We start from the raw sequence: 24,170 nt of genomic DNA on the forward strand, positions 1-24,170 counted from the left end.
GTTATTTCTAGTTACACACCTTTTTTTATAAGCAAACTTTATTGTTACTGATCGCCAAATGGTACTTGGAATACCAGAAAATAGCAGATTTGTTCACAAGTTCGGTCGTTTTTCTTTTATTAAGAATTTTATATAGAATTGATATAGAAAATTATATATAGAAAAGAATGATGAGATCAGTTATAAACATATTTCTCCTCGCTTTTTACTGCTTCTTATTCAATAATAATTCATTCTTATTTAGAAACTAATTTTTCTATTGTTAACTTCACAAAATCTCACTAATTTTACATTTCTAAAAGAACATCACCATTTCTTTCTCACCACTCCGTCAATTTTCTTCAAGTTAAATATTAATTAAGAAGGTAATAAGGAAAATAGTTTTCACAGGTTGAGAACGATACTTCGTCGAAAAGCGATTATGAAGAAACGATAAACGACCGAACGAATGGACGACGAAACGAATAGACCACGCGACGAAATCTTGTAATTTGGTTGATTGGTCGTTGAACCAGCGAATAATTAAGGAAAATTAACAACAACCAGGTCCCTAATAGTCACGATGATGTTTGTAACGACCAGAGACGAGGAGAGATTCGTATCGGCGCACGAAAGTTGCATAATTCCCTCGGCAGTCACGAGAAACACCGATCTAATCGTGTTTCGAGATGACCGTCTGACTAAAATTCTAGTTTTACTTAACGACACGTCGCGCGTCTCGACTGTACTATGCGGCGTTGATTTCCTTCGAGAATCGAGTCCCTGTCGCGGCACCGTAAAACCACTGGTCGAGGTAATTAATAACGAATTTATCCCGGTGATAAGGTGGTCTGGAGTACGACGCCTCGTAAGCGTATCTGGTTGATTTGACTGACCGGCAATAAAGCACCATTAACACTGTCCAACATTTTTCACGGAGTGCAAAGTGCTAAATTATAAAGTCACCGTGGAGAACCAGATCAAACGCGATATTTCTTGCCCTCGTGATCTCCCGCTCTTCTCTTTTCCTCGCTAAACTAGTTCTTTTCTGCAAAGAAGCCAAACGTCGATATACGAAGTCTCATTGAGCAATTTATTCATCATATTGTACAAAGATAAATGGTTGGAAAGAAGATTGGTCCGTTTAGTTATAGCTACACTGTAAATGTTTAGATATTTATGGAGAATTTAAAGATGCAAAGATGCTCAGATTGGAAAAATATCTAACATGTATCTCGGATATATCGAAAATAAATATGTAGTATTTCTTCATGTTGTAATATTTATAGAGTGAGCAAAAATCACTTACAACCTAATTATAACGTGTTGAACCTATTTTCTGTCACATAAATATAAAAACACGGCACACGAGTTTTTATTACCAGTTGAGATTATACTATTGGAACATGTCAGCTTTCTATCTTGCAATTTTTATAAAATTAACCGCTGTGGATGATCAACTTAATCAAGATAATCATAGACATTTTATGGATATTTATACAGTGGTATATTTTTGCAGGTTCGAACGATTTATCGTAAAGTCTCGCTAGGCATCTTCTCGCTATCAACGTAACTAATTTCCGATTTCTCTGTAGACCGACATTGACGAGGTTTCCGTTTGAATATTGAGTGCACGCGTGGGCGCAGAAAGAATATATAGAATGGTGTTCCAACCTGTGATATCAAGCGGCACGACCGGTGCAATAACAGTGATTAAGCTTTATCGTGACCGTTTCAACGGACTATTTATCTGTCGGCCGCGAAATTACGCGCTGTAAAGACATAATAGGAACGTGATCCAATATTGTCGTTCGTCCACGGTGGGTGCTCGGGCGGTTGAAACTGGCTACGCAAAAACTACCGGTTATTAATCGGGAATTTAGCACTTTTATGTGTTCCGCCGACCGTACGACTTCATTCACCGAATAGATCGCAATGACAACGCGACAACCAAACGTTTTTGATTCCACTTCCCTCTTTCTATATTCTGTTTCAGTTTAATATTCATATTTAATATTCAACGTTTAGTAATTATTGAGATGGAAGTCGATCAGTTTTCTGCAACTCTGACCATTTCCAAACCAATATTTACCTAATCGAATAAATTTCTATCAACTGAATTCGCTTATCTATATACGAATTCCTCTTATTGGAACAAACAATTATAAGTAGGAGAAAGCATTCGATATACTCCAGTTATACAATTTATCGTTGAACAAGTCCAAACAAATAAATTCCACTGAGTAAATTTTGTTCGTAAACAGGCCTGTATCTACTAAAAGAAAAGCTCAAAGACTTAGAAAACTAACGCGAATTACTTTCGAATAGAGAGCCGGAATCAGAGTAGCTACACGCGAAAGTGCGTGTGCCGATGGTAAGAAAAATTGATCCGTGAGAAATTCGTGGCATTCCCATTAGTCGTTTCCTAACGTTGCACTGCAGCCGACTATTAAAATACAATAGGGTAGCAAAGCGACGGATTCGCGCCGGTTGTGTTATGCCTTTGATTTTTTTCTAACACAATACCTATCGAGCTGCGGACAGCAATAATTTTCACCGAGCACGCATCCATGGTACATACGCGGTAGCTCCTTGTGCAAAAAGGGACAAGCACGACGAAAGGACGCAACGCGGCAGCAACCGCCACACGTTTGGAAAACAGAAAACCGATCTAATAGGGTGCGATTATTTACCGATGGTTTGCATAAGAATACGACAACTGAATGACCTATAGGAAATTGTTGTTACGCATACAAAAGCCGAGAGAAATAGTTGGTTGCATATCGCGGTTGATTTATGGGGCAGAGAGCAGCTTATTTCTCCGAGTGCTTAACAATTGTTTCCTGACAATGAGCGTATATCAGATATGAGTGACACGAAGAAACGTTTTCTACCATTCATCAAGCTGGCACTCGGTCGGTGAGTAAAGTAATTACACGTTTTCCTGTGTCGTTTGAAAGGGTCATCCATCTGCTCGAAACCGGGGAAACAATTCCGCCAAGACGTCCAATCGCGACAAAATAAATCTCTAATTAGCCCGTTTGGTAGAAGGAAGTTCGATTTCGTACGTGAAACGCTGGGCTCGTTTCAACGCTAGGGGAACGCCTGCTAAAAGGCTCGTTGAATATTCAGGAATAGAAGTTGATCGAGCGAAGATGCTCGAATGAAATGGTAATTTTTACGTGAAATCATACGTCTTGTTGTGCTAATTAAACGTACATCTTAATTAAGTCGGCATATAGACAGACATAGACAGTGGCTTGTTCTTTGTGTTACACCGTGAGACTGTGTTGAATTTTAATGTTTTTTTTTCTATGTTTCGAGGTTCGATGAATTATTAATATCTCAATTAAAATCGGCGCTCTTCTATCTCGATCGTGAATCAGATTCGTGGAACGAATATTATTCATTCTAGCAGTATCGTCACGAATACATTTTTGCCAGGTACTTTGGAATAATTAGTTAACCGTCGAAGTTAGAAAAAGATAATCTAAATAAAATTGTCGAAATCGTGACAGAGCAATATCTCACAATAACCGAACCCTTATATAACGACGATTTCTTTCAGACCAAGGAATATAATTCTTTTATAGCGTTCGAATCTCACGAGTTGATGAACTTTGCACCATTATACTGTTCTAATGAGAAATTCCGTTATAGCGGAGCGATCGCTGACAACGAGCGCTTATCCATTAATCGTTTAATCATTTGCGTTCCTCCACGAAAATCGCTCGAACGTCAAACACAACATAGTAAATTGTGCACGAAATAAATTTAACGGGAATCACGAGCAAGCACAGGAAATACCATTGATTATACTATTAACTGACCTTTTCTTATTTAACCGCCACGATGGAAATTTATCTGCAAACCGGCTAAACCGATCGACGTTATACCTCATCGTATCGATTCGCAAAGATGTTACGTAAAAGCAGCAACGTGAGACTATTTTAACTTCCATAAGTTAAAAATTGCCCCTGAGAATTCATTGTAGCGGCTAGTTAACGAACCCGCTGTATCGGTACTTGACATTTTTACACGCTGTAAACCGAATACTAATAGCTTCCCCCCTGTTATCTACCATCTACATAGACGTTAATGACTGTCGTTAGAAAAGACTCCGTTCTCCCAGCACGGTTCTCGCTTCAAGGAACGATCGTAACACAGAACAGAACTCACCAGAGGAAGGTCGATCCGAGTATCTGGTGCAGTAGACCCAGGCAGGCCACGGTAACTGCTTTCCAGGATCGGTCACAGGTGGTACAGGCGTGTTCGAGGCAGGATTCCCGGTCGCTACACCGCCACCGGACGAGGTATTGGTCGTCGAGCTTGTTTCCGAGCTGCTCTTCTCCGTGGTTTCGGTAGTCGACTCTAGAAAGTCCTTGGTCAAGTCAATGGGCCTCGAGCTGACCTTCTTCGGCCGAGACTTCTTCAATGATATGGGATCGGTGATCCTCCTACCGAAGTCCGCCTTGAGTATGTTGTCTATACTGAACTTCAAGCCAGCCTGATGCTGCAGATTGTTGTTGTTATTATGGTTATTATGATGGTTACTGTTATTGATGCCATTATTCTGAACTCCATTGGCGCCATGCATCGTCCTTCCGTTTTCCTCTCTCGCCCCAGGTGAGGAAGGGCTGCCAGGTTCCCTTTGAAGAATCTTGCTGACCGAAAGTCGATGCTGGTGAACCGAGTTTGCCGGAACGTGTTGTATCTGGGACGTCTGATGAAGGTGAACGTGGCTGTTCGCGTGATGCAAATGCTGGCCAGGATGAGGCATTAGCGAGGCGGTTTCTCGAGGATCTCTGCAAGCTGTTGGATGGAGAACAGGAGTGGTCGCTTGCAGACCGGTAACTGTCATGGCCGACGGTGGTGACAACGACAGTCTGGTCACTAGAGGAACGCTGATCGGAGTCCGGTGAAGCCTTTCCACGGTCGGGTAAACGATCTCGTGACTCAGACTATGCTGAACTCGAGTAGGATAGTCGGGAATCTCGGTTTCCCTCGATGAATATCGCGGTAGCAAATGTGCAGGATGATTGGATTGATACCTGGGCACTATGACCTCTTGGATCGCTTCGGGCCGACCCGGGGACGAAGCAGTGGCTGAAGACGAAGCCGGTGACCTGACTGAGGATGCCGTGGGCGATGACGGTGGCTGACTGTACGCCGGTGGACTCGGTGCCGAGATGTGATTACCGGTTCGTTGATAGAACGCATCGTTACAGCTCGTTGAACTAGAAGGCGATGGTGTCGCCGATGTCCTCGTGTTCTCCTCGTCGCGAAAGTCACCGCGACTGCTCGCCGATTCTTGCTCGTACCTGACCGAGCTACAACCGCGGATTCCAACGACGCTTGTGGGCGTCGGTTCGCTACCGACGCTCAACACTTCGCTGGTGTCGCTTTCGCAATCGCTGTCAGGATTGTTGCCGTCACTTCCTCGTATCTGATCCCGTTTCTCGGACTCGTCGGGCTCCAGCCTGGCCGCTAGATAATTCTGCCTGATCTCATGGAGATCGTTCGAATCTAAACCGGTGGATGATTCCGGTGGTGTGTTCGACATGTTTCCCTTTCTTTTTCTTTTTTATTTCTTTTTCTTCTCAACAAGATTTCTTTCGTGTTTTACCGAGTTGATCGGTGCGAAAATCTTAAATCTTGTTTTAAGTCTTTAACCCTTCCATGACGACTGCCAAACACTCGTCTTCGCTTTGTCCCTCGATCTACTTGACAATTTGAATTTCAGGTCGTTACCTAACGGATTCCATCCGCTGCAAGTTGCCTGGAGGGATCATCGTCTTCGTACAGGGCACCTGTCCGATCATTGGCCACCTGTAAATCGTTAACAACCAATCCCTGATATCCTACTCGCATAGTGTCTCAGAATTCTATCATAGAATACACACTTCACGACAGAAACTTCGAAATACTCGCGCACGCTTCAGTTATTTCCCGAGCACAAAGTACTCTTCCCTCAGTATCTTTGCCGACGGACACTGTTCAAGCCAGTTCATGACGGATTGCCACCACGAGGTTCGCGTTTATCTCTCATCTTCCCCCGATAACCTATCCTCCGGGCGTAATACACTAAGAACCAGTGCACCCGAGCCACCAGCTCATTACTTCAACGGACAGTCCAACCGACAACGAATCGTATCGTCCTCATCGATGCTTCTCGTCATCACTAACTTTTCGTACCTTAACCTCAAAATCTTCCCGATACGTCCATAATCCATTGCACTCTCACTTTCGCGTTCACCCTTGTACCGGGTGGTTCTTCTAACCTAAATTAAGCGTACAGGGGAGTCGTGCCCACCGTGGCGATAAACTGAACCGTGTGAACGCGCACGATACGCGCACTACCAGTCGACGAGCAGGAAACCGAGGCGAAAACACAGGCCAACGGTTCGGACGAAGCAAGCAGATCGGAAGGAGAGACGAAGAGACGCGATGCTCCGGATGAACGGTGGAAACGTGGCGAGTTGGTTACACGGCGCTGGTAGAGACGCGGGTTTCAACGGAACCGTTGTGCGACGCTGTGGATCCAGGCCGGGCTGGTTGTCCAGTTGGTTGCCGCGAAGCGTCTGCGGCGAGGAAGCGGCGGGAGGGTCGACGATGGGCGTTTCTGGGCGTCGATTCCACGACCGCTACGCCCCTGAGCTGACCTTTTCAGGGGTGAAGACCCTGTCTAGGGGCGCGACCATTCGACATCTGCCGGCTGCTGCGAGAACTCCGCACCGTGTAACGCCCAGCTTTCCACCACTCCGTAAAAGCAACTGCTGATAGGCAACTGAGAACCTGGTTTCCCCTCTTCAAGCCAGCTTCTCCCTCTTCCTTTCGTTCGAACACCTTTCCCAACGGTCTCGGTTCCTCTTTCAACATCGAACCTCCGCTGCATCGTGTCCCCACTTACCAGCTCGCAGTCGCAAACCTCCCGTCTCTCTGGTCTCTCTTCGTGTTTATCCGTACCTATCCTGTCTTTCTCTCTTCGTTAAGTAATTCCTACCTCTTTCTTCTACCTGCACGAAACGTTCTCCGTTTTACTTCTTCGGCTCCTCTATCCGCTCGTCCGGTGATCCAGTACGCTGCCCCTGTTCGCTTGTCCTTTTTAGTCGGACGGTGTTCATCTTCTTCCTGCTCGTGGTCGATTTATCCCCTCCAGACATTATCGCGTTTGGCTTTCCAGATTGTCGTCGTCTCTCCTCGCCTCTCTTACCAGTTTTAACCCTTCTCGTTTTATCTCGCTCCACCACCGTCCTCTCCTCTGTCTTCAGCACGTTCTGCCTGTTCTTTCTGATTCCTCTATCTGCTCTTAGATGATCCGGCTCTTAGCTCCTACCACGTTTAAGCTTCTCTTACCTCCGGGGGTTCCTTCTCCTCGCGCTCGTATATTTTTTCCTCCGTTCGAACACTCGCCGCTTTCCTCGCGAACAGTCTCCCGCCAACCGAGAGTTCGTCTTCGCCAATTCGATCCGTTGCTCCGTTCTTTCTCTTTTCTATTGATCGTCTCGTGTTTTCTTGTTATTGCTACGAGCTCTGGTTGACCGATGCTGCAAACTTCTAGGTCTTCGCCTGTTCCTTCTTCGAAGGATAGAAACGAAACGTTGTTTCGTGGTTACGATCGTTTCTCGGCTACTGGATAAATCAATCGCGTCGGAACCGCGGCAACGATCCTATGATCGCCGCTATTACGGTAATACACCGTTGTAACCATTCGAAACGTTGTACAGACCTATCTATCCAATTTCATCTTTAGCGGCGAGTTATAGGGGAACGAGCCTAATGTCTCGAACGGATCTCGCGTGCATTATTAAGCGACTCTGGATCGGAGCAACATTTTTCTTTTTTTTTTTTTTCTTCTGTATTTTCGAGCAATGCCTCATCACTCTCATACATATTCAATCGAATGGAATCGAGAAACGATGTAGGCGAATTCCACAGTTGAACCCGTTTGAGTAACAAAGTAGTCGGCTGTTGTGTGATTCGGATTAAATTGGAATTACAGGAAACCTATCCCGATTTTTTTTTTTTTTAGCTTCTTGTTTTAGGATATTCTAAGTAGTCTAACGCGTCTCTTGATGCATTTAGATATATGAGAAAATGCTATATTACAATCATTGATGTTGAAAATGGCAACGTGTTAGTTATAAGAAATAGTAACTGGAGAATGATCCTAGTTACAATCGATAGATTTAAGATGCCTTTTTGTTTTTATCTCTAATTTTTGTAAGCGCGTGCAATAAAGGTTTTTTGGCCCAGAACGGTGTGATAGATTTATCCATTCAATAAAATAATAACTATTCTGATCTTACCTCTGAGTATAGAAATAACAATTGAATTAATAACTTACTAATTATTAAATGATATACGAAATAATTATTAACCTCTAACGGTCGCTTTGAGAACATCACTAGGAGCGCATGTAAAGAATTTTCTTTTCATTTATATTGTAATTATTCAAAGAAACCGGAAATACCTACATTATGTCACACAGTTGTTTAAACTAATCGTCTCACTATCTTTGCGTATTTCACGCTTCTTATAAGTAAAGTATTCCAAAAAGGAATAAGATTTTTGAAGAAATACAGCTGTGAAAAGATGGGAAGAAGAGATTAAGCCGATTTTCATGTTTCCCCGTACCTATAAAATCTTTCGACAATTTCCATAGTTTTCCATAATGTCGCGAGCGAAATTTATGTCCCGTACAAGTTTAACATGAGCAGATGTGGCCCGCCGAAATTAACAGATAAAGTAGAAATACTTATGGGGGGTTAATGAGAGAAAAATCGAAACAGAATACAAATGGCGAGTGCAGACGTGGGAAGCGGAGGGAAAAAGAGCTAGAGATGCAGACGCGTCCAGCTTTGCAGAGAAACGGACGTTAGCTCCGCGAATATCGATTCACCCCGCGCCGGTTTTTCCTCCGCGATGGAGAACGGTGGCGTGCATGCGCGCCGTGAATCACGTATTCATTTTTCGTCGGGTTCGTGAGGAGCTTGGGTGCGCGTCAACGTGCTCTCGGGGCGATCGTTAAGCCTCATTATGGGCCGATCTTTCAGCGGATAGGAGGCAGCGAAAGAAAAAGAAAAAAAAAAAAAAAGAAAAATGTCAGCTCGTAAATCGTCGGTTAGGTGAAGTTTAAGTGCGTCAACATCGATCCGTGACACGTAACTTCCTTCGTGAGTTTTACCAGCGATTTCCACAAGCCGTACCCTTTCTACCTGTTTCGTGATCGACTGATTGCTTCTTGAGAAGATTAGAGAGAGTACGGCTTGTGTGAGAAGATTATCTGAGAGAAACGGTAGCTGTGGTAATCGATGAAGATCCAATAATCCGATAGAGATAATGTTTATACAGTAGAAGTATCGAAGTTTTAAAATAGCGGGTTTAAAGATTTCGAGTTTCCTCGATCATTAAATATATCCGAGCGTTTTTGATATCATATTGATGCTGTTTTCAATTGATACATGATCAGATAAAATTGATCAATCGTATTATATAAATTGAAAAGTAAGGAGAATTGTCATAAACATCGTTCCCTTCAATCTATGTTGATACATAATATTTATTTATAAAATCACTTTGTGAAAAATAGAGTGGTGAATATAACTTGCAAATGCATTTATGAATTAATACAAGGAATAAACGAGAATTTAAAAATTTTGCTATAACGAGTACAAGTAGATGAATCAAGGATAGGGAAGCGAATTTTATTCAAATTAAAATGACTACTGTTTCCTATTTTAACGATTAAGATGGTTATTTTTTCCATGTTGATAAATAAATGTGTCATTTGATAACATCGTTTTGTTTATATGTTTATATGTCTATATGTGAAGACTTTTGTGGGTGACTGTATGCAAATGCTTCATTTTTTCTTAACACCGTTCGATGCAAGATTTGTTCTTTTTCTTTTTTATTGTTGTCCTAATAAAAATGTTTAATTGTTCAATGGGGCACTTTTCATTTCAAAGCATCCTCTATTTATCGGTTATATTCAAAATGCCCTAACTGTCAATTTTCATTCAATTTTTACAATTGTAAGTTCAAGCGCTCCGGTCACCAATGACCAACGTGACAGTCAAAGTGTTAATGTTTAATGAAATTATAAACTCATCGTGATGGAGGTCGCGTTTCCATTTGATTGTTTAAGAAATCGCTTATTAAGATTATCTACCTCTTGTTACAATATCGGTTCTCTCTCACGCGCCTTTCTTTTCTTTCTGCCCACGTTCAGAAAAGTAAAATTTATTACCAAGTAATTCCGGATTCATGACGCGCCTTTTCCACGAGAGAACGCGGAAACCTATGCTAATCCGACCGAATCCAACCGGGATAGTATCTGTCCGACGTGTTCGCTAAGGTGCGTGCAAAACCTTTTACGGCTTCCTCCGGTGGAAATTGTCATTTATGGAAATTAAAGAGTGGGAGTGACTTGGATTGGAACGCTCAGAAAATCTATCCACGATGTTTGCACGACCAACGAATTGACTGGTAGCGATGGAAATATTCTGTGTGCAGGATAAATCGAAGTAATGGCGATCGATTAAAAAATTAATCTACTATATTTTCGGAAAATATGTTAATTTTGGTATCAGGTTAGGGTAACTTTAAAATGCTGCAGATTAGCCGATCGAAAGAACTCTATCTGCTGTTAAAATATTCTGATATTGAAATTGACTTTTCCGAGACAAGTAATCTTTAAAATCTTCAAAATCTTAACTTTGTACTTGAATAATCAAACTGATATGTTATTATGATTAATATCATGTTGTAATAAAAGATTATGTGCAAAAAACATGCTCATTAACCCTTTGTACTGGGAATTTTATTTCAATTTCGTTAGCAGCAGCTCCCAACGCTTCTAAGTGTTTTATTTGAAATTTACTTTAACTAAAAAATAAGACAATTTAAATAAATAAAGGAAGAAAGAAATTCACTTAAATACCAGTTTTATTCGCGCTATTATTGTATTTTGTAATTTTTAAGCGTATGGTATATCTTGAAACAATTTGCACGATGCAATCCTGCTTTTCTTTCGCACGTTTCACAAAAAAAGCTACTGAGATAGAAACTGATATCGAGTCACACTCAGCACAGCAGTGCAAAGTTAATGTTGATAAAGCATCGAATGCTTCATAAAAAGAGGGAAATGAAAAATTCAAAGTGACAATGTCCCATTCCATTGGTCAAAGATTCAACAGCTAAAGTTCTTCGACCGGTTTAAAAAATCTTCGATCAAGTGTATCCAAATTCGTTAGCAACGATTCCCTCCATAAATTTTGCTAACACGTGTTATTTCACATTTTCGCGTGTTAACGAGTGTCCACGTAATTTGTTAATATTGTCGAAACGTCTACTTATTATTAGGCGCAGTAGATGAGTCGAAGACGAATTCCAATTCGTAGGCAGCTTTTCTCATTTACCGAGTCGACGCAGTTGGCCAGACAGCTGACCCGTAGATTTTAATTGTACGCCGCATCCGGATGAATGCCAGACAACTAGACGGCAGGGAGTGTGGGTATTTGTTCGTTTAGAGGATTAAATGTTTGTTTTCCCGGCTAATTTGCGGTAATGGTATTTGAAGGCAACGAGTGGATTAGTTCGTGATGTAATGAGAGGCCGCATTCGATACGTATTATACGTTATTATCGACGATAAATAATTTTGGATTCGAAAATTGATTTTGTAAGGATCGATTGTAAATACGATAGTTAATAAAATAAATCAAGATACGTAATGTTAGTTTTGATAGGTTTGAAAAATTGTAAGAGAATTACTTCATATGTATATTGAAATAGTATATTTCATATATTCTGCTATATGTTCCCAATTCATTTAGTTTATGGTTTCAATTATTTAAGGGGGTGTCCTGAATTAGAATGTTCCAAAACAGCGTGTTTTTGTGATTTTTTTTAGAAGGGAAAGAAGGAAATGAAGTTATTGAATTTTGAGGTATGGTTTTGTATATATTTAACGAATACAAAAAATTTTTTTTAAAGTAAAAAAAAATTATAACAGATTTCTAAGCCTATTTCATGGGCTGCAGTCTTCAATCGACGGGAAAAATCCACCTCGTAATTCTTGACTGAAATAAAAAACCAAAAAGGATTAAATTATTATATATTTTTTTCTGGGTGAACTAAACAAAGGCAGAAAAAAGTTTATTTAAATAATTGTTATAACACCTTAAAGTTTTTTTTTAAACTCGCCAAAATTTTTAATTTCATATTTTTAAAATATATAAACATATATAAACATATATAAACATTTTAAAAATATATAATAATTTAATTCTTTTTTGGTTTTTTGTTTCAGTCAAGAATTACGTCAATCTTTCACGCCGATTGATAACTGCAGCCCATGAAATAGGCTTAGAAATCTGTTATAATTTTTTTTTTAATTTTAAAAACAATTATTTTGTATACATTAAATATGTATAAAACTTCAAAATTCAATAACTTCATTTCTTTCTTTTCCTTCTAAAAAAAATCACAAAAAGACGCTGTTTTAGAATATCCTAATTCAGGACACCTCCTTAATATTAGATACTTACACGTTTCTTTTCTTTACATTTGATTATTCAATTATATTGTTTCGTTAGATTCGCTTATTTACATTCGTAGTTTTTATTTATATTCTCAATTTATTCGTTTACATTTCTAATTTCTTTCTTGACATTTCCAGTTTACTTAATTAAAATCCCTAATTGCTTAATTTGCATTCTAAACTCACCTATCTACATTCTAACCATCTATTTACATATTCTATTCGTTTAATTACATTTTATTTGAAATCTTAAGGTTCTTCGAGCAGAAACATATACTTTAAACGACCACCATGACACATACCAATATTTCGCCGTAATTCAAAAGTCCACCGATATCAATCACCGATCATCGATTAATAAAACCTGTCGACAAATTGCAAATCAAACCACGAAACAGTGAATACTAATATCGTTGAAACAAACGGTCGCAACATGAACGCGTTCACGCAGATACCTAATCCACCGGGACACATTTTTCACCGTGGACGTTCCTATAGCAACTTATTATCGTGGAAATCCGTATCAATCTGTAATATCGACCCGTCGACACGTAATTACACCGAGAAATCAGTCGACCACGAATTTGTTATAAGTTGCAATTTTCGTACAACGGTCACTCCCGTTTCAGTTATCGATACGAGTGGCCAATTTCGACAACGAAGAAAACGTCCCTTCCGTCTTTGACGGAATTAACATTTCCAATAGACGCGTCGTAACCACAACTTTCCACGAAACTAGGCATTACAGACACATGTTGCGCCTTCGACGTCCACACGACGCTATCATTTTCGCGATTACGCGGTTGATTTTTTCCTCATTAAGATGCTATCGTTTTTAAGAATAATTGGCCAAAGCGATAGCGGTAAGACCGGCCCTCCGTTCCTCGTTCACTCGAGTATCGATTCCTTGAGTATATCGAGCAACCCATGCGGCATTAGCATGGAAAAGAAGGTGGCAATTTGCGTCTGATAAGCGGCCTCTCGTCGATTTAACGACAAGAAACGCCGCTCTATTGGTTCTTCCCCATTTTTCCAGCGGAGCCTGAAGTTTCTTTTGTCTTTTGTTCCCGTTTTTTTTTTTTGTCCCGATCTTCGTCGCCACTCGTTATGCTCGATTCCCTCGTTCAGGAATGGGAAGGTAGAATGTAACGAATAATTATGCGAAATGTACGTAAAGTCTCTCGTAAGTGTGTTAGAAAATAAAGCATCACGAAATGGATAATGAAAGTTTTTTAAATAGTAGGTATTCGATGTATTTTATAAATAATTGAGCAGCAATTGGAATAATTTATTTTATTTAATTTTTAAGGAGGTGTCCTGAATTAGAATGTTCTAAAACAGCGTCTTTTTGTGATTTTTTTAGAAAGGCGAGGAAGAAATGAAGTTATTGAATTTTGACGTATGGTTTTATATATATTTAACGAATGCAAAAAAATTTTTTTAAAGTAAAAAAAAAATATTATAACAGATTTCTAAGCCTATTTCATAGGCTGCTGTTTTCGATCGGTGTGAAAGATCCACCTCGTAATTCTTGACCGAAACAAAAAACCAAAAAAGGATTAAATTATTATATATTTTTCTTCTCGATGAACTAAAAAAGTTCGTCAAAAAGTTTGTTTAAATAATTGTTACAGCACCTGAAAGTTTATTTTTTCTTTTTAAAAAACACATTTTTTCTTTAAACCCACCAAAATTTTTAATTTCACACTATTTTCTGCCTTTTTTTTAGTTCATCGAGAAGGAAAATATATAATAATTTAATCCCTTTTTGGTTTTTTGTTTCAGCCAAGAATTACGTGGATCTTTTACGCCGATTGAAAACTACAGCCCATGAAATAGGCTTAGAAATTTGTTATAATTTTTTCTTTTACTTTAAAAACAATTTTTTTGTGTACGTTAAATATGTATAAAACCTCAAAATTCAATAACTTCATTTCTTTCTTTTCCTTCTAAAAAAAAAATCACAAAAAGACGCAGTTTTAGAACATTCTAATTCATGACACCCCCTTAAAGCGGTTCTTTTTTTATAATTTTACAATTCTACGTCAGACAAGGTAATCGAATAATTTGTAGCTTGCAAATTTCCATTTGTTCCATTGGAACAGCGTTCCGATTGTCTAACACAATCTCCTAGTATCTACTAATATATAGTATATAATAACAAGTGTAATTTGCGACAAGTCAAATTTTGTCAATAATGTTAATTCAATTGAGCGAAAGAGAGGTGCTAGGTTTCTATATCATTTACCATTTTACCATTTCTCAATCGAAACGTTTTTACTCGATCACGAATGCCTTGATCGTATTTTTCTCCCAGGACTTTTTCATTATCCTGCTCCTGGTAATCATGCGAAATCACGCGAGGGTCCTTGAGTTATATCCGCAGATACGTCACGGAGAGAATCGGCGAGGAGCATCCATCAGATTTTATCTGCCGACCAGCCTCGAATACTCTCTCTCTCTCTCTCTTTCTCTCTTGAACCGGTAATCTCACTTATACATAGATCATAGCGGGAACCAGTCGAACATGTTTGATGAAATGATTTAATCAAAGGTAAACGCGAGCACGGAAAAATTCCGATCCCGAGGATTGACGAAAATCGGCGATGCCATATTTCGCTCGTTATCTACGGTTGCCGAGTATTTGCACAGGTAAATGTATATTACACGCGCACGAGGCGCGTTTTATCGATTGAATATCGGGTAAAATAACGTATAAATGTGTTGTTCAGCAAACACAATCGTTTTTGAACGATGTCTCGGCGTTTTAGAGCGGAGGAAAGTTTGGCTCATTGGAAAGCTTCCAAATTGAATTTATTTGGATGCAGCGATACATGTTTTAAAAGCCGACAATTCTTTTTAAACTGTGAATGTTTATGAAAATTATGATTAAAGAATTTAAACGAGGATAATATTATAGCAAGTAAGTATTTTACTTTGAATATTTTAGACTATATTTTAGAAATGTGGTTAAAGAATTTAAACGGAGATAATATTATAGCAAGTAAGTATTTTACTTTGAATATTTTAGACTATATTTTAGAAATGTGGTTAAAGAATTTAAACGGAGATAATATTATAGCAAGTAGGTATTTTACTTTGAATATTTTATATAATTGTCCATGCTATATGCATTTTGCAGATTTTTGCATAATTAAAAGTGTTGTAATTATAATATCCAAGCGTTTGTTAGATATTATTACTTGGTAATAAACAATCCTGTTTTAAACAGTAAACGCGAATAGAGACAAAAGTACGTAATTCTTAATGCTAAAACTAAACACAGATTATAAGATAGCTGACATTAAAGTAACTTTATTAATAGAAAATAAAGATGATATAAAGTAGTTAAGTAAACAGTTTCAAATAGAATGTATGTAAATCTCAGAAAAATTATAATAGATAGTAGTTTTGTCCAAGTTATCTTACAACGTATCGTTCCATAAATCTCGAAAGTGTTCAATAATTTCGTAATTATCCAGAGAAGTAATCGAGCTTCTACAATTACTCGTTCTTTCGTGGCGATTTGCTCTTGAACTTGTTGCAAACCGAGTCGATGGATTGCGCTGCATTATTTTACGAACGTCTCTTTACCTACTCGGCACTCGGTATCATTGCGTATCGAGTATCTCTTGGGCCGGTGAACCACGTTGTGTGTGTACACTTAATAAAGTAGAGGTGTGGAGTTCCGCGATAGCGGCTCGCGGAAGTTATGTCCGACCGGAATCGCTGTTAGGTCTGTGCGCGGCAACGTTTGCTGAATTATCGCCGACCGAAGGCTGCATATAATACCGCAACGCACTCAGTTTCCCGATTCCCCGACTACTTGCGATTGCCACCGCGATTATTTTCCATTCCGACCGAATTGAACAAGTTTTAAGCTTTTAAATATATTTGAACTATAATTATGGACGATTGATTCAAGTAAAGTTTGGATATAGTTATTTAGCTCGTTTACATTCACTCTGCATTGTGTCCAATTTGGATATATTGTTGATGTACTACTTCATTTTTAGTATTAATTTTAATAAAATGTATTTAAACACCAATCAAATATATTGAAAAATCTGTCTGTCCCGGGTATGGTTTTTTTCAAAATTGCTAAAGTGATGAAATGAGGATATGTGATACTTGAATAATTGCAGAAATTAATAGAATCAGGGAAACGTATAAAAACATAACTATAATGTAGTATCGTGGACAGATTGACTAAGAAATATCAGCTGAACTACAATAGTTATTTAGCTCGTTTACATTCACTCTGCATTGTGTCCAATTTGGATATATTGTTGATGTACTACTTCATTTTTAGTATTAATTTTAATAAAATGTATTTAAACACCAATTAAATATATTGAAAAATCTGTCTGTCCCGGGTATGGTTTTTTTCAAAATTGCTAAAGTGATATGAAATGAGGATATGTGATACTTGAATAATTGCAGAGATTAATAGAATCAGGGAAACGTATAAAAACATAACTATAATGTAGTATCGTGGACAGATTGACTAAGAAATATCAGCTGAACTACAATAGTTATTTAGCTCGTTTACATTCACTCTGCATTGTGTCCAATTTGGATATATTGTTGATGTACTACTTCATTTTTAGTATTAATTTTAATAAAATGTATTTAAACACCAATCAAATATATTGAAAAATCTGTCTGTCCCGGGTATGGTTTTTTTTTCAAAATTGCTAAAATGATATGAAATGAGGATATGTGATACTTGAATAATTGATTAATAGAATTAGGGAAACGTATAAAAACATAACTATAATGTAGCATCGTGGACAGATTGACTAAGAAATATCAGCTGAACTACAATAGTTATTTAGCTCGTTTACATTCACTCTGCATTGTGTCCAATTTGGATATATTGTTGATGTACTACTTCATTTTTAGTATTAATTTTAATAAAATGTATTTAAACACCAATCAAATATATTGAAAAATCTGTCTGTCCCGGGTATGGTCTTTTTCAAAATTGCTAAAGTGATATGAAATGAGGATATGTGATACTTGAATAATTGCAGAAATTAATAGAATTAGGGAAACGTATAAAAACATAACTATAATGTAGCATCGTGGACAGATTGACTAAGAAATATCGGTTGAACTATAAACAATGTTGCGGGAAAACCTAAGTGCCGACAAGCCAAAAAGGTCTGGAAACTTCAATGGGCCAAGCGGAACATCAATGTGTCGTTGGTCCTTCAGTCGAATAGTTACGGCGAAGAAGACATAACTAACTATTATAGAAGAAGAATAAATAACTATTGTAGTACGTGATCATGCTCTCGAACGATTACGAAATACGTACGTGGTGGGGGTATGAGAAAAAACAAAGGGATGCTTAAGGCAGAAAGACGAATTAATCGGCATTCGTTAACCGAGAGTCGGGTTGTGAGGAGTTGCGTGTTGAGAGTCGAGTTGTGAAGAGTTGCGAGTTGAGTCAAGAAAGAGTTGCCGAGTTGTTATCAGTTGTTGACTATCAGTTGTGAGTTGTGAATTATCCATTTAGTTGCTTAGTTATAGCACGTTACTGTATTTAGTTCACGTTAAATAACCATCGTTTCCTGTTTAACCTTTAACGTGTGTCTCTCAAGCACCTCCGATGTGCGACGCTCTACTCCAAATGTATTTTTGAGTCGTTATCGGTAATTGTTTACAAATAAAAAATAATACTCCTCAGTGAGTACTATGAGACGTATGAACGCAAACCCGGTTTGCATCCGAATGAATATTTTAAAAAATTCCACACACCACTCAATTATAATTAATATAAATATTGTAATCAAAATTATATTAGTTCTGAGATGAATAAAGATTATTTTGATTGACTTTAATATTATTATTTACGCGTCATTGTAGCATTTAAAATCTGACACTTAAAAACCTGCAAGTCGAAGTACGATGAGAACAAGTTGGAATTGCCCGTCGATATTCATAATTAAAAGTCGCAGCGTTAAGGGTTAATCCATTGTAAATAGATCCATCTATCAATAAATTTATTAAGATAGAAATCATTGGAAACCCTAATTTCTAATATTTCTGAATAAATAAATCCTATAATAACATCAGTACAAATACTTTATATTTGAATGCAGTTGCGGTTTCCAAATTTTTGCAGTTACATCTTTTTAAAGAACAAAGTATATATTATAAGCAAGTATCTATATTTTTGATTCTAGAAATTATTTCTAGAACTATGTTCAGCCCGTGAATATATTAGTATATACATTGTTAGAAAAATTAAGAATAGTTTAGATTTCTTTGAAATCTTTCATTCGAAGAGTGAATTTAAAAAAAAAATTTAAATTAACTTTGCAGCCAAATCTTTTCTGAATGTTATAAGTATAATTTGATACAGAAACGATAGATATTCTTCTAGTTTTATCAAAGACACCCTATTTTCATGGATCCTAGCCAACGAAGCTACCTCGTCGTTTCCACATCGCATGATAACTCGATTAAACCCGATAACCGAGTATTTATTATCCTCGGAGATTTCATTTTGATAAAATCCGCTGGCACCCTCTTTTGCCGCTGCTGCGCCCTCGTGCAACGATGCGTTTCTCCAACCGGAAGTTGCACGTCCAGAAGTACACGCTTGAATTCGCGGCGAGATACCGCATTGGATTGAAATATTGAACCATTCCCAGGAATGCATTTTCATGATATTCCTCTCTCTCATCCCTGTAGCTCGTAAAAAAATTTCTAACGTAACTTTAAAATTTATAATGTGCACGTTGTTGATAAAAATTTCCTCGGCTACGTCTCACTCCACAACCTGCAAGCTTGTTAATGCTGAAAATATTCTATACCCTTTATTATATGTATCTACATATCTGTGTAATAAATAATATTAGTTTTCAAACCATTTGAGACTAGTAGACTCTCAGGCTCTGTACATGCAAAGATGAAAGATACTATTATCAAAATCATAAGCGACATATTATATACAGGATGGTTGGTAACTGGTGGTACAAGCGGAAAGGGGGTGATTCTACGCGAAAAAAGAAGTCGAAAATATAGAATAAAAATTTTTCGTTTGAGGCTTTGTTTTCGAGAAAATCGACTTTGAATTTTCGCTCGGTACGCGTGCACTTTATCACGTCTCGTTATAACGGATCTCACTGTAGATCGTTGTCTCGATGGAAAAATTAAAAAAAAAAAGAAAATTTTTATTCTATCTTTTCGACTTCTTTTCTCGCGTAGAATCACCCCCTTTCCGCTTACCAACAACCCTGTATATGCCACATTTGTGTACATATACCTTTTTAATATCTTTATGCGAATTAAGAACTATATTTTTGGCATTTATGGCAAAATTCTTGCAATTTCTTTTACTTTTTATGTTGCGTCCTCCAAATCGCCAAACGTATAAAAAAAAGATTATTTTTTATATTCCACAGAGTAAACTTCCACTTTGCATTTCATGCCATATGTTTTTTAATGCAAACAAAAATTCTTCCGGCACCGCAATCTTCGTGCAAGGAAACTTCATTTCGTAACGAATCACCATAGTCCATAAAACGAATCGTATTGAGAAATGCTTTTGAATAACGTCTTCGACCATCTTATGCACGAGCCCTTTGACTTAATCGGTGCTCCAATTAATAAACGACATTTGCGTCGGTAGGATGATAAAACTGCGCGCGAAACGGTGGCTGGCGATGCGATATTTCGCGTTGCGATCTTTCTTCCAGATGCATTAATCTGCTGCAACATCGAAATGGTTTCGCCAACGATTTATTTATCACGGACACCCTTTTATTGAAATTAAAAGCGATTTAAAAGAGAAGAGTAGCGACAGCCAGGGATCGATCGAGATATACGTACGTATCGAATTACCAGCGGATTATCGTCGTGCAGAGGGATCAACGCGTTGCCGTGGCGCACGATAATTATTTCTGCGTTAGCCATAATTATTGCCGGGGTGGTAATTAATTCCTGCCTGAGCGGCAATTAATTTATTGCGGCTTGATTAATTGCCGCATGCTCGCCGCCGAGAGACAGTTCGTTACTGCGTTGCTGGATCGCCCTTTTGGCTCCACTGCGAAATCAACCGCCACTGCGACCCTTTCCTAAGAAAAATTCCTGGAGACATCCGGATCGTGCATCGCTTCCCTTTGTCTACGATTTTCGATCACATAATCGAAACGAAGTTAACGTTTCAGTGTAAAATCTTGATATTTCTGGAACTCTGAATTATACTAGTTATCTAAAATTATTGGGTTGGCAACTAAGTGGTTCCGGATTTTGTCAATAGGTGGTCTTAGCACATTCTTTTGTTTTGACAACGTGTTCAAAGCACTTAACCTATACTGCTTTCTTCTTGTGTGGAGTTCCGCCTTTAATTTAGTAAAAATTTTATCGATTAGTTATTTAGTTTCGTTTTTATCTGAATTTAAAAGTGGAAGACGCGCATTTCAGACATATTTTATTGTATTATTTCCGAAAAGGCAAGAACGCATCGCAAGCACACACGAAGTTATGTGCCGTATATGGAAATGAAGCCTTGAAAGAAAGGCGGTGTCAAAATTGATTTGCCAAATTCCGTTCTGGTGATTTTTCACTGAAAAATGCTCAATGATCTGGCCGTCCAGTTGAAGTTGATGAGACCCATATCAAGGCCATTATCGAATTAGATCGTCATAGCACAACGCGTGAGATTGCAGAGAAGCTCAATGTATCGCATACATGCATTGAAAAAAAATTAGAACTGCTTGGCTATGTGAAGAAACTCGATTTATGGGTCCCTCATGCGCTTAAGGAAATTCATTTGACGCAACGCATTAGCATCTGCGATTCGCTTCTGAAACGCAACGAAATTGATCCATTTCTGAAACGACTGATTACTGGAGACCAAAAGTGGATAGTTTATAACAACGTTAATGGGAAAGATCGTGGCTGATGCAAGATGAACCAGCCTAGATGACACCAAAAGCTGAGATTCAGCAAGAAAAGATTATGTCGTCAGTTTGGTGGGGTTATAAAGGAATTCTGTACATTGAACTTTTACCAAGAAACCAAACGATTAATTGAAACGTGTACGTTGAACAACTCGCCAAACTGAGCGATGCTGTTGGAGAAAAGCGGCCAGAATTGGCAAATGGTAAGGGTATTGTTTTCCAGCATTATAATGCAAAGCTCCACGCATCTTTGGTCATTCGCCAAAAATGGTTGGAACTTAGATTGGGATGTGTTGTCACATCCACCATATAGCCCTGACCTTGCGCCTTCAGATTACCATTTATTTCGTTTCATGCAGGACTCCTTAAATGGTACAATTTTTAATGACGCTGATGATGTAAAATCGCATTTAATTCAGTTTTCTGCTGGCAAAAATCAGAAGTTTCAAAACATAGAATTATGACACTGCCTGAAAGATGGCAAAAGCTCATCGACAAAAATGGACAATACCTAACTGAATAAAGTTATATTTTTAAGCAAAAATTTTGAATTTTCCTTCTTATTTAAAATACGCAATCACTTAGTTGCCAACCCAATATTAACGAAACTTTTGGCTGTAGCGAATGTCTTTATAATTTGAACAGAAGCTTGAAGCTAAAAATTTAATATTCCAGAAAGTTTGAAATATTCAATGTTGTTCCAAAATTGAACTAAAATTTTTGGTAGTAATCGATGTTTCCTTAATTTTCAATTATCAATGTTAGAATTCTCAATTTCACTGTTGATGAAACATCAGAATATGTTTTCTAACAGGATATGATATACATTTGGAATCTCTAATGTATTTACATTTTCTTCGTTCGATGTTATATTTCTTTACTTCGTATCTTTCAGTTTTATGATATTTATGCGTGCATCTATCTCGTAATGATTATCTTATATCCGAAGATATGTTTTTCTATAAACTAAAACTGGCCACATAGGATAATCATAAAAATCGTCTACAGAGGAAGGATCTTATTAATTGCCTGGGTCCCAGAGCTATTTGAAAGGTTTCCCTCTGTCGAACAAAAATGCAGTCATCGATAATGCGCTAGCCTGAACGAGACCAACGAACTATCGTATATTTCCTGCGTTATCGAGGGAGGATCGAGCGACAAATGGCGGTGCCAGTCCATTCTGCAGGTGAGATATTGCGTAGATTTTCACTTTTCACCATGAACCGGCCATTTGCGGCGATCTTTGAGTATGCTCGAAGAAACGAAAGCACCGGGTGCATCTCGATGAAGGATATGCTGTTTGGAAAATACGATTCGTTCCGTGCCGTGACCATTGTAATCCTGGGACACGTCGAATTTTTCAAAATCAACCAGGTAGAAGTCCTCTTTTCGTCACGCCGGTTTTTCGCTCCATCGGTGGTGGACTAGTTCCTGGAAAAGCGGTATTTTTATAAAATCGTCCAGATTCATTCTCTTTAACCGATCCTTTGCGATACGTGAGCCATCTGATTTACCGTTGACAGAAATTATTTTCGACTTCTTCGTTTCCAAAATTTCAGATATCTCATTGGTAATACCAACGTAAGGGGAAAATTTTGTGGAGGGGCGTCCAGAATTAGTGTGTTCTAAAACAGCGTTTTTTGTGATTTTTTTTGGAAGAGAAAGAAAGAAACGAAGTTATTGAATTTTGAGGTATGGTTATTATATTATTATAAATTATTATAAATTATTATATATTTTTCTTCTGGGTGAACTAAATAACGGCAGAAAAAAATGTCAAAAAAGAAAAAATAAATTTTAAGGTGCTATAACAATTATTTAAATAAACTTTGTTCTGCCTTTGTTTAGTTTACCCAGAAGAAAAAATAATTTAATCCTCTTTTTGTTTTTTGTTTCAGTCAAGAATTACGAGATGGATCTTTTAGAAATCTGTTATAATTAATAATAAATAATAATAGATCTTAGAAATCTGTTATAATTTTTTCTTTTACTTTAAAAAAATTTTTTTGTATTCGTTAAATATATATAAAACCATACCTCAAAATTCAATAACTTCATTTCTTTCTTTCCCTTCTAAAAAAAATCACAAAAAACACTGTTTTGGAACATTCTAATTCAGGCCACTCCCTACATGGAGAAGCTCATAATTACAGACATGTATACTTGTAATAACATCTACCTAATATTTTCGTAATAATATCACTCGTGGTATAATACCATCATAGTAATAATATAAATAGAAAATTTCATAATAGGACTGGTAATATAATAATACTTTCATAATAACATTATTCGTGAATAAAAAATTGTACGAGTCGTTGAAGTTTATTTAAAAAGACAATAAATACTCCTGCTACAGTTTATTGGAAACCTTGATACACTCGAGCTTAATTATAAATATTATGGATCATACACTGCTATATTTACAAGTAATTCGATCGAGAAGGTGGATTATGTTTGCTGTCGATTGTAAATGGGGAGGGGACGCAGTATATCTGAAGAACGTGTAGAAAAAAATGTTTCCGGAACGACCAGGAGGGGAAATTAATATTTCACAGATTGACGAATTCAGGATGCTTCCGCGAAGTTTCGCAATAAATTATCAAGACGAGAGCTGAGCTACGTTTCTTTGGCTCCCCCGATACACGCGCGGGGACATCTCGTATGATGCAAAATATTATTTAATCCTCGCTGGCTGTTCTCTGGCTTCTGGCAATTCTTTAATGC

At 37.8% G+C, this 24,170-nt stretch overlaps 1 protein-coding gene across 1 annotated transcript; it reads right to left on the minus strand.

Annotated features, from left to right (window-relative positions):
- Positions 1-4,087: 4,087 nt before the first annotated feature.
- LOC138182615 (segmentation polarity homeobox protein engrailed) lies at positions 4,088-6,582 on the minus strand. The gene has a single exon (XM_069118649.1). The coding sequence runs from the start codon at positions 5,540-5,542 to the stop codon at positions 4,088-4,090; it is 1,455 nt and encodes a 484-aa protein (XP_068974750.1). The 5' UTR covers positions 5,543-6,582.
- Positions 6,583-24,170: the final 17,588 nt, after the last annotated feature.

The sequence above is a fragment of the Bombus flavifrons genome, chromosome 8 (assembly GCF_040668555.2).
Source record: "Bombus flavifrons isolate JBK064 chromosome 8, iyBomFlav1_principal, whole genome shotgun sequence".
Classification (NCBI taxonomy): Eukaryota; Metazoa; Arthropoda; class Insecta; order Hymenoptera; family Apidae; genus Bombus; species Bombus flavifrons.